Source organism: Syngnathus acus, chromosome 19 (genome assembly GCF_901709675.1).
Source record: "Syngnathus acus chromosome 19, fSynAcu1.2, whole genome shotgun sequence".
NCBI classification, from domain to species: Eukaryota; Metazoa; Chordata; class Actinopteri; order Syngnathiformes; family Syngnathidae; genus Syngnathus; species Syngnathus acus.
Genome location: NC_051103.1, coordinates 4,561,377 through 4,573,550, shown reverse-complemented (window position 1 = coordinate 4,573,550; position 12,174 = coordinate 4,561,377). Strand labels below are relative to the sequence as shown.

Sequence of the window (12,174 nt, the reverse complement as noted above, 5' to 3'; positions counted from 1 at the left end):
AATGAGAGTCAACTGAAGGAGAAGAACATCTGCGCTTTTCATCAAGTCTGTCTGTCATCCAAAAGCTTTTTTTTTTTTGAAGGACCTGCACAGGATTCTTAGGATTTTCTTTCTTTTGTGTTATTCTTTTTTTGTTTATTTCACCTGTGTGCTTCAGGTTCTCGAGTATCAGTGTTGTGCAGAGAATGCAGGACCATGGAGAGAGACAAGTCCCTAGCAGGTGAGGGAGGGCATTGCCTAAGTACTCATTTTTGTTTATGTGCAGTCGGCTGCTATTGTACGCTAATAATAAAGCGCAAATGGATCCAAAGCAGAGACCAACATTGTGTTAGAGAAGCAACGATGTCTCTGTTGCAAATGAATAATTGACGCTTCGAAAATTCTTACACACATCAGCTCATATTTGACAAATTCTCTTGTGCTCATACACTTTCAGAATGAACATGATTCCGCTTCATAAATTCTTAAACACATTACATCTGCTCATTACCTGAGCAGGAAAAGCTTTTAGATAAAAAATAAATAAAAAGAACTATTGAGCTTGTGCAGCTAAAAGTCTGCTTTTCCAACAGATAGTTTCACATAGTAGGAAAAAAAAACACAACAACACCTAATGTGAATATTTGTCCAACATTGTGCAAGTGAGCATATCATTTCCTCCAAAGTCTCCAAACATCTGTGTCATCGAAGAAATGAAACAGCCAACCTGTCTCCGCCATCTGGGAGGAAACATCTGTGTAATATAATATCATTATAAGCCTTGTCAATCAATAGCTCGTGTACAAAGGGTTGTATTAAGCGTTATTTGTGCCAATGAGGGCTGCTCGCTTTTGTGTCTGCTCAGTGCTTGCACATACAACATGCAATTAGTTAAATAGTTGACAGTTAGGGGGGGTGTAATTTGGGATTTTGCATTATTCTTCCAAGTCTCATTATTTGCCTTGATGTGGATGGTGAAACGGCTCCTTCATTAGACAACCCCCCCCGACCCAATTTCAGTAGCTAGCCCCAACCCCCAGCCATCAAAGCATGAAGCACAAAGGGAGGGACCCTCGTCGCTCTCATTGGAATCCCCCTCAATCATGCATTCGCCAGCATCCAATTCCTCATGTGCTACCCAAAAAGATTATGCGAGTTTTTCTTAAATATAATTTATTTGTTTGAGGATAGACCACTGAGGTAAAATCAATTTTATTTTTTTTCCCTGAGTCCCTTGTTTGTTTTTAAGAACAAGAGGGACAAGGACGGCGCTATAAAAAGGGTAAACAGTGTAAAGCTGCTGACTCTGATCCCCTGGCCCACTTTAGATACAATGATGTTCTTGCTGAATATTAAAATACAATTGTTGCACATGAAAGGGTGCCTCATCATACCCTCAATTTTGTATCTTCTTTAACATCTCAAATGTCATTTCTGGCCTATTCAAAAATATTTGGACACATCATTGTTATGTGAAATATAATGGGGGCAATTAGATGACACTTGATGTCGTATTTTGGATTATTCAGGAATTAGGATTAGAGATTTTATTTTTCGTCTGTACTTGCTTTCAAATAGAGTTATAAAGCGATTTGTATTTTACACAGATGTTGCGGGTGCGGGGATTGAGAATTTGTCGAGGGGAAACAAACATGTATAACAAGTGCGTGAGCGGCTTTAAATTGTTTACAGATTATTTAGAATGAGTAGGACTGGATTTAATAACCCACAGACGGCAAACTGTGCCTGGAGAGAGGACAGGAAGTGTGTTAAAAAAAAAAAAAAAAGAACCGAATAGCTTTTGAATTGGCTTGTTTAGCGCAATGCTAACAATACAAAACACCAAAGACAGGCTAACGAATAGCATCTGCAAATAAAATGAATAATAAAAGCTTTAGTTTTAAAAAAAATAAATGAATAACATCAACAAAATAATCCAAACAGGTGCTTAGTTGGCTTACGCCGCTTCTAATCGCAGCTGCTGGGGGGAACACAAGGCCCCCTTCTATGTCACACTTTGAGCCTCCCAAATAATCTCATCATCTTGCCAGAAAAGCACAGCACTCCAGTTTGTGGATATTATTCTAAAGTAACACACTCCTTGCATAAATCAATTTGTTTGTTCAACCATGATGTCACAATTTGCATCGCTTATTCTTGGCTTCGCCCTCTTCCGGTCCAGGAAGCAAATAAACACGGGTGCAGAAAATAGAAACGTCTTCCATATGTACACGTATCGTCACTGATCACACGTCTTGATTTGAGCCAGGAGATGATTATGTAAGACGCTATGAATCCTGTTGCCTACACGCGCCGACTGCGCCCACTCCAAAGCGCGTTGCCTTCAGGGAGTCCGAAAAGACTTGATCGGGCTCCCATCTTGGATTTGATCGGTTTAGCATTTAAACAGGATAGACGAAATTCACACCTACAATCAAATCTTCGACTTTTGGGAGTGTGGGAGAAAACCCACACAGGCTTTGGGAGAATTTAGAAAATGAAAATATAAATTGCGGCCTTTTGTATTGGCGCTTAATGGATGGTGCAGGTGGGCCTAGAAAGTGGGTTAGAGAAAAAAGCTTATCTGTTAGCTTGGAACAGCAAAACAAGTCATCATCAAAATTGCTCCTAGTGATTGAATGGATGATTACGTGGTCATTTAAACCCATGCGTCCTTTCTCCAATTTACACCCCAGATTTAATTGAACAGAGAGGCCAATGAGCAACAGATGATGATGTTTTGCTTCCCAGACAGCACGTGGCATATTTTACCGGAATACAGCTCCAAGCTGTCAGCCATTTGTTTCCATTTGATAGCTCTTCTACCTGCTCCTATTGATTTTCCCATCATTGTGCGCCAGTAAGTGCTGCCAGACTAGTCATTCTCGTCGCTACAAAGCGATGTCCGACGCATGTACTCCCCCCCTCCCTCATCCGAAATGGATTTCATGCTAATGAGAGTTTGTTAAAGCCCTTCTGATTTAGTCTTCCTGTGGGATATATGAAAAGAAGAGCATGTGGACAAGCGCCAGCAAATACTTGAGAGCAATTAGCTGGAGCCTATTATACTGTACAGCGAGGAATTTTATTTGGTGATTGGGAAAAAAAAAATGTATTCTGCGCTTGGGGCACATTCATATTCTAGTTTTAAAAACGCTCATTTAAAAAATGGAGTTCGATCATGAGACAAAACTGAAAAAGTCACACTGAACTCAATTTTTTTCCTTTCCATCAGTCTGCCGCACAGCGTCAAGGCCAGCCTGTCGCTTTCTCCGACCGGGCCGGGACGGGTGGGTGGCGGCAGCGGGGGCGGGGGCTCCCCGACATCCAAAATGGCCCCCGGTGGAGTCGGGGTACCTGTGGAGGACATGCAAGCCTTGGCCATTACTTCGCTGTCTGCTGCCGATGTAGCCAAACAATTTGAGCAGATTCGTGAGCTGGGGAAGGGCACGTATGGTAAAGTGGACCTGGTGGCCCACAGAACCCAAGGTGAGTTCCTGAATCAAAATACAAGTTGAGCAATTTGACAAAATATGAAAAGATCATGTTTGTTTGTTTGTTTTCCCAGGCACTAAAATGGCACTCAAATTTGTTACCAAAAATAAAACCAAGCTCAAGAGTTTTCTCCGGGAGTACAGTCTTACAGGCTCGCTTAGCTCCAGCCCGTTCATCATCAAAGTTCTGGACGTGCTTTTTGAGACGGAAGACAGCTACGTATTCGGACAAGAATACGCTCCCGCCGGGGACCTTTTCGACATCATTCCCCCACAGGTAGCACCATCACGCTCGTCTCCACCAATCATCATCTTGAGTCCGACAGAGCTGCTCCAATCATGTTCTAGACGGAGCGCTTTTAACAAGCTCTCTCTCCTGAGAGTCGGAGCCTTTTGTCGGCAGCTCCGACTTTGCTTTAGAACTACTTGTCTTGGCTTCCTCATTAAAATTGCAATTGCGAGACTGGAGATCTTATTGGAGAAAATCAGTGTTCTCCCTGAACTGTGTTTTGCTTTTTGTCTTCCTCCCAGGTGGGTCTTCCAGAAGAAATGGTCAAACGCTGCATGCAACAACTCGGTCTGGCTCTGGATTTCATGCACAGCAAAAGTTTGGTCCACAGGGACGTCAAGCCGGAAAACGTGCTTCTGTTCGACCGCGAGTGTCGCCGCATCAAGCTAGCCGACTTTGGCATGACTCGACGGGTCGGCTGTCGGGTGAAAAGGGTGAGCGGCACCATCCCCTACACGGCTCCGGAGGTGTGCCGGGCCGGCCGCACCGAGGGCTTCCTGGTGGCTACCAGTCTGGACGTGTGGGCTTTTGGAGTTCTGGTCTTCTGCATGCTGACGGGTAACTTCCCCTGGGAAGCGGCGCTGCTAAGCGACGCCTTCTACGAGGAGTTCCGACGTTGGCAGAAAGCCGGATGCCCCGTGGGGACGTATCCGTCTCAGTGGCGCCGATTCACCGACGACGCCCTGCGAATGTTCCAAAGGCTTCTCGCCGCCGAGCCGGAAAAACGTTGCGGGGTCAAGGACGTCTTTTGCTTCGTCAAATATGAGCTGGTGAGCGAGCTCAGGCGTAGAGCGTCCTATCGTGCCAAAAGAGGCGAACGGTCCAGCTCGGGGGTGTGCACTGGCAACTGCACTTCATCTTCATCCACTTCTTCCTCCTCCTCACGAGCCTCCCACAGACACCCTGAGCCTTCCACGCCTCCAGGAACCTCCTGCCTTCGCCCAGCACCCCTCAAGCGGAGCGTCCTTTCTGACTCCAGAGAGGAGGCTGGACAGCAACAACCTTCAGGACGAGACAAGAACAAAAGCCAGATGGTGATGGCCACTGCCATTGAAATCTGCGTGTAACCACATTCCAAAATTTGATTGGGTCAGTCAAGGAACTAAAGCTGACTCCGGGGCAAAGGTGCAATACTTGTACGACCGGGATGGAGGAACGAAGAACGGCCGGATGGTGACGGCTAGCATTATTCACGCTGCTGGTGGTGCTAACGATCGTAGTAAGACACTGACTTCTCCATGACTTGTCACTACAGCAGGGTTTCTCACACCTTCCGAGTCCACTTCAGCGATTCTTAAGCAGCATTTGACTTCATCATCGGCTACATTAGCACACTTAAGATGGACGTCCATGTAGCAGTGTGTGTGACACGTTTTTTTTTTTTGTGAGGCGCGTCACCTCAGGACACTCGAGTGGATCACTTTCCGTCGCATTAGTCATCCATTCCATTTACAGGAACATTATATGAGCGAAGAGGTGCGAACAATAACAAAAGGGAGAGAATATGTTTTCTATTTTTTTTTTTCCTTTTCTACTCGTGTTAGCGCTCGGACGTGTTGTACGCGTGAGTTCCCGACACTAAAGCACAAAATGTTTTTAAAAGGTGAACAATCTCACTCCATATTGTAGATATATTTGAGTACTTCGTGATATCAGGTAGTTCATCTATGTAGCTGTACTCATTTTCGAAAAATCAGGGGATTCGGTCACTGTCAGGTTAACTAACGCATTGTATGTAGCAACTCGATAGGACGGAATGTACAGTACAGTTGACTGGCTAGAGATAAAAAATGATTTATTCTATTTTAGAATAGGGCTGTAAGATAAAATGTGGAAAAGCGCTGCCAATACCCTCTGATTTGAAATGACCCTCTCGCCCCCTCCCAAGCGGATCCCAGGTCATCTATTGTTGTTCCATGAGCTGATGACCCGCTCATGTTTGGTGTTGTTTTTATCACCCCCTTCTATGTTTTCGCGCTGACAGCCCATCAGCACTGTTGCCATAGCGACAGTGCCTCACCGCCGCTGTCGTCGAGGCTTCTGTCCTTCTGGAGTCTAATTGAGCCCAAATTAAACAACTTCGCAGACAAGCGCAGACGTTTCGGAACAATTGCTCGGTTTAATTCGGCGGAGCGGCTTGGTAGAGATAAAGATAAAACAGTCCAATTTCAACATTTATTACAAAAATCCGATAACGACCGAGCACATGGAATAAATCTAATAATAAATGTAAATTGTAAAGAGACTTCTTTTTTTGTCCGTCAGTGTAAAAACGGCACTAATGCTAACTAATAATCCCAAATTGTAAAAGTTTCACACCGTTTTACCTCAGATAGATGAGTCATCCCCACCTCCTCTCGATTAGACGATCCACCTAGGGAAAAAATAAATAAAAAAATCAGTCCGTGCCCCTCAATAGCGGCAATAACCTTTTCTATTGCCACGTTAATTTCCCCCAAGCACTAAATTTCACTTGGGTGCACTACATATGGATTTGGTCAGAGGGCGTAAAAATAGCGCCAGACATAGACACCACCTAGACTACTGTCTGCAGTGGAGGAATTAGTCATTCCCATTTGAGGATAAAAATCTAATTGTTGCTGCTTATGGACTGTTAAAACAGAGGTCAAAGGTCGTCAAATCCAATTGAGAAGACTCATGACCGCCAATTACCATTGAAACCAAAAGGTTAATTGTATCTACTGCCACCTAGCGAAAGTGCATTTAATTCCTGCTGAACAAGATTCTTTATGGCATAAAAAATCAATTTCAGACCACTTCTGTAAAATTAGATCATTTTCCACAGCCTGCCCGATCATCTGCATTGCAATAAGCAAAACCAAATTTTTGGGAGGGGCCACCGAAAGTCGTTATATAATCTTGTAAATATTCTGTGTCTTGACTAAAAATAATGATGTTAATATATGTTGAAATAAAATAAAATGATGCGCCACTGGTCCTGAAAGTTTGTTATTTTTCAAATCCTGACCTCATCAACGAAGGACGCCCGCCCGCTATTTCAGATGAAGGCCGTTTGAAATCACAGACGATTTCCTGATGCTTTGGCGCACAGACTTTCTTTCATATGATCTCCTCCTTTTCTCCGAGTTCAATTAACTTGCCTGCAGATAAGAGGTTATCTACTGCCCCTTCAACACAAACCCAGTCCAAATTTTTTTTTTCTCTCAATACGGCTGAAAACGAGCACTCGTCTCGTCTTATTGTGCAGACCCCGGCTAGAATTGTTTATGAGTTTTGACAGAGATTCGCGGAATATGTCTGATGCAAGCTAATCAGTTCCGACAGCGGGAGAAAGGAAAGGTCATCCATGACACGCGTTGAGAAGACAAACCTTTCCTTTCTCTACTCTATTGCAATTATCTTTTTTTATTTGTGCACAACACCTTCAGATATCCAGATAGTCACCTCGGCCAATGGTTTCAAGGGACGCTTCTTTCCACTCCGTCTGATCTACATCGGGAGAATCCGTGTCAGATCACAGCTGGAGACGTGAGCTAAGGGACCAGAGAGGGAAATGAATGTCTGGCAGGAGAAAAAGGAGGAGGGAGGGGCCAGAGTGAGACAAATGGCTTTAGAATGCTAGAATCATGCAGGAAGTGTTTGTTTGATGACATCTGATTTTTTTTTACACTCTCAGACTATGTGGTGCTCGGATGGGGTCGCCATAGCAACCGAGCATAGCAAACAACGCCGCATCTTCAGAATCAACTTTATCGGCCAAGTGTGTGACAAAAAAAAATTTGTTTACGCAGTCGATTATTTAAAAAAATGTTGTTACGTTATCTTTTGATTGGATTTATTTCCTTAAGGAACCTGCCAGAGCTTGGAAGGCAGGATGAATTCATCATGCTGCAATGCAACATTATGGATCACAACCCCCCCCCCCCCCAAGCTATTTTCTCTCCTCGCCTGTGCAGTAAACATCTCCGAGTTGTGTTCACCAGCTTTGCGGGCTTGTCATTACCGGCGTGTAAAATCGCAAAGAACCCCGGGGAATGGCGCTCACGCCGAGCTCACAATCATTTCGTTTCAATTATGCGCTAATGAGTTGGGGCGAGGCTAAGGTGAGCGTAAAGCTATGCGGCTGCGACAGTCACACGGCGGCTAAAAGTGATTCACGTCAAGTTTGCGTAATTATACAAGTCAATATTTCTTACTTTGGCTTGACTATTATGAAATAACTGACACATATAATTAGAGGAGACTTTAAAGGGAATGAAACGAGCAGCTTTGATTGGCTAAGATTGAATTGAACCGTGACCACCCCCACAACGGCGCAGCCCTCCCACTCTCAAGATTTAAGACGTCTCGAAAGTGACAATTTAATCCATGATAATAAACAACGTGAAATGACACTGTGACAAACTCAACACTAAAAAAAGAAGCATAGTGCCTGGAATAAATGTGAAACAACTCACCATGCCGCAGGTTAACTAACACCTGAGTGAGTCACAGCTGCAGAAAATTTAATGAGGTGAAGACTGTGCGGAGCTTCCTGTGAGATTGTGATGTCGATAACTCTGTGTGCTAAGGTCAGATATTGTTAGAGAGTGTTTGTGTGTGTGTGTGGAGAGGCGGGGGGCGGTGATGCCACACACTCATTGAGTCGTTAATGTAAACATATTCCAAGTGTTTCTTTTGAATTTCCGTGTTCCGTCGTCAATTCAATTCATCGGCACGCTCGGAAACGAGATGCGGCTTTTAATGAAGCAAACGGGAGTCCTACTGAGAGCTCGTAAAAGATATCACATAGTGAATTGGGTGGCTGGTCGGGGGGGGGGGGGAAGTAGATTCAACTGCACCACTGCCTGGTTGATTATTTTCTATGAATACAAATTGCCAGAGGGGAAGAAAGCACAGTTGAATTAATAATATTAATAAAAAAAGTCCAAGGTGACACAGACAAATCTCTGCTTGCAAATGACTTGGCAACAAGTCAAGAGTGCACAAAGCCATTTGCAAGAAGAGGATTTAAAAGTTGAGGTGATCAAAATGGAGAGTTTGTGGAAAAATTGAAACGCAACACGAAAGCAAATAACTTTTGTTGTTCCAAACATTTTCTAAAATCTTCAGAAATGAGAATTTAATCCACAAAATGATTTGCTCAATCACTCCATCAGATCCGCGATGACCTCAACCTGACCTCCAATCACAATACTGCATTTCCTTGTTTTCAGGTTCTGGCGTGCTTGCATGTGTGTGTGCGTTTGTTACACAACACACTCTGAGCTTGATTAAATGTTGTCACGTTATATAAGCGCTTCCTCAAACCATTGCCATGAAATTAAAATGCAAGGGAGGGTCGGGGGGAAAAAAAGGCCGTTTAAATTTTAATTGTTTTCTAAGTGCTTGGGCTTGTCGGGCTGAACCTTGTCGGTCCAAATCGAAACTTGCACGCTTTGTAGAAAACTTTAGGGGCCTTTTTTTTTTCTGTTCATTTTGGGATTCGTCTTCACGCCTTCAATTTGAAGCACTCGCTTGATGTAGTAAATTGCCATTTGCGCAAACATTCATTCATCAATCTGTCACTGCACACATTCCCTCCCCCTCTTCGTCTGTCTCACTCTCTCCCCTCTGCACACATTTCCCATTTTGTCTCTTTTCATTTCTCACCCCCCCATCACACCCTCACTGCACCTTCTCTCCACCCTGAGGACGACCCCCCCTCCTCCTCTGAACACATCTGCGTCATTCTTTCCGCGGCAATACGTCAGCAGCACTTAATAATCATCCCAAGGGGGGAATGTAAACTATGCGGGGAAGAAAGTGGGACAAACGTGGGTTTAAAATAGCTGCGATTTTTCCTCAAATTTGCATCTTTTATGTCCTAAACTATATTCAACAATATTTTCTGTCATTTTACATTTCATGCCACATCATTTACTAAAAAGCTGCCATCTGTCCTTGGCGCCGTTCTGCAGTTTTGGCGAAGATAAGTTACTATAAATATTATTGGGACATATGCGATGGGAATACGAGCGTATCTGACATAACGTCTCAATTCAAACTTGCATCCTGAAAGCTCCTTTCCTACATTTCTTCCTTCTTTCCTTGCTACCTTCCTTCCTCAGACCCCCTTAACCTAAAATTAACCCCAAAATAACCAAAGTACTTTTGTCAGGACTTGCATTCACTTTCACCACAGTTGGGAACAAATTGTTTTCACTGTGTGATGTATTATCTTACATAATTACCTGCGTGTGAACTATGTTGAAATTTTAATGAACCCTCGAGAAAAGGTTGCACTCGTGCGGGAGAGCTCGAGGGACACAATTGAATTTAAAAGGACACAGCGGGCAGTTTATTAATTCAAGATATTCAAGGTGGAGATCACTTGTGGCAGTGTGACCAAAGGCTTTTTTTTTTAATGTCAAATGCTAAAAGAGATAAAAAAGTGTTGAAAATGCATGATACACACACACACATGCATTTGTTTTTAGTTTGCATATTGGCCCTGGGCAGCGTTAAATGTGAGCAAGTCTCCGTGAAATAAAGGGCTGATTTTTTGCTGCAGGTGCTGGTGCTTCTTTAACATAAGTGCAAGTGACAAGCCCATTTTCGCCAGAATACCTCAAGGTACCCTTTTTTTTTCTCACTTGAATTTCCCTCATGTAATGTTATAGGGATTCCATTAACACAGTAAGTAATCCACCAATATATATAAAAAAAAATCTATTTATACACCTGGCATATTTTTAGAGTTTTTGAAAAACAGAAAATGATCATACATAATATAAACAATATCATCAACATCATCATAAGATGTATAATATAAAGTGAACTTACAAGTGGTGATTTCTGTAGGTTTAAAAAGCAGAATTGACATGCTGTGATCTTATAAAAAAAAAAGTCATGTGATCAGAAATACTTCCTGTTTTCATTCTCCTTTACCCAAATTTAGTGTCAAACAAAAGTGTGGCGCCATCTAGTAGTCACTAAAGGAATTACATTCCAAATAAATGTGAAGAAACTGGATCAAAGAAATCCACCAATTATAAACCCAGAACCGTAGATGGATTTAGGATTATTTTATTTTGCTACAAAGCAAAGTAGAAGAATGGAGAATTGGGACTCAGTGCTACTTTTTGGCCCACTTTCCACCAATTCTTTCCAGATAAATATGTCTAGGTGTAAAAAAAAAAAAGTGGGCCAGAATTCTCCCTTGAGCCTCTGTGCAGGAATGAGATTTATTACCCAGAATGCCATACGGGAAAGTGACCTGCTATGGGCCCAATCAATGAGCGGAGAAGATTGTTTTGGATGAGCCACTGTTTACTTGACGTCGACACAAGTCAACAAAATGACCCGCCGTCTCTTCTTGTTCGTTTTCTCGAGTCATCCAGCGTCCTTTCACTCACATTCCCTCGGAAGATGCTAACAGATGGTTAGTGTGTCTCCATACAGCCCATATGTAGGTCAGGTGTGGTGCCATCGTGCCGGTTGCCATAGCAACAGAGAATCAAACAAGACTGCAATCTTTGCAACTCCGAGGAGGGGGGGGGGGGTACAATTTTGCAATTTTATTGACATGCCTGACCTTGGTGGTAGGTTCAGCGTGACACAAAGGGGGCTCTCCTCGCTTGTCTTTTTTCATCACACACATCACTATGGTGAGCGCACGTGAGTGCATGCAGAATGGTGATGAGGAAAGAAAAAGAAAGATGTAAAAATAAAGCCTCCTCTCTAGCTGTGAGACAGAGTGGTGGTAGGGAGAGAAATCAGACCAAGCCTTTCTTATCAAACCTTTGTTTAATTCTGTCTTTGTCATCACAGTGGCCCACTTTTAATGTCTGTCCAGGCTAATGAGGTGAAAAATTAGCTGCAGGATCTCCAGGGAAGCTTTTAGAAGCAACAACATGAAATGTTTTTTTGGGATGGGATTAAGCATTGTGTATTTATACTCGACATAAAAGGGATCATTGAAAAGGCCAGTGATGATGAGAAACGCTTGATGTCTTTTCCAGGTCACAATTGAGCGAGGAGGATTGAATGGAGGCCAAAAGGATTTGGATGGAGAGACAACAATTCAATGAAAGCTATTTTGAAGGGGAATGTTCCAAAGGAAAGACATGAAGGCCATCACATTACTGTGCGTCTAGTCAACACAACTCAGGACATGACTCACCGCGCTGTACTGTCAAGTCTCAAACAAGTGACACATTAAAAGACGACACGTTTTGCTGAGCTCGGACTTTTCACCGTGCTGATTTTATGAACGCTGTTTGTCTCTCATTAAAAACAGGCAAGCATAAATTCAGGTTATCCTAATTGTGGTTTTAATCATTATTAAGAGTCCACAGAATGTGACAAATTGGAGTTGATATAATGAATGGATGCGCCATAATCCAGTTATGTGCTACTTATAATGAATTAGCTGTCAACTGCAGTTCA

The 12,174-nt window shown here is 43.1% G+C and overlaps 1 protein-coding gene and 1 long non-coding RNA gene across 2 annotated transcripts; one reads left to right on the top strand and one right to left on the bottom strand.

Moving 5' to 3' along the window:
• Positions 1-137: 137 nt before the first annotated feature.
• Positions 138-6,720, top strand: si:ch211-183d21.3 (serine/threonine-protein kinase SBK1). The gene is made up of 4 exons (XM_037277878.1): positions 138-220; positions 3,215-3,468; positions 3,548-3,750; positions 4,005-6,720. Exons 1-4 carry the CDS (start codon positions 186-188, stop codon positions 4,827-4,829), a joined length of 1,317 nt encoding a protein of 438 aa, XP_037133773.1. The 5' UTR covers positions 138-185; the 3' UTR covers positions 4,830-6,720.
• Positions 3,829-10,815, bottom strand: LOC119138193. Its single transcript, XR_005101088.1, has 3 exons — positions 10,570-10,815; positions 6,090-6,136; positions 3,829-4,764 (listed from the first exon to the last, which is right to left on the bottom strand). It is a non-coding gene; the product is annotated as an uncharacterized LOC119138193 (long non-coding RNA).
• Between the last annotated feature and the right edge of the window lie 1,359 nt (positions 10,816-12,174).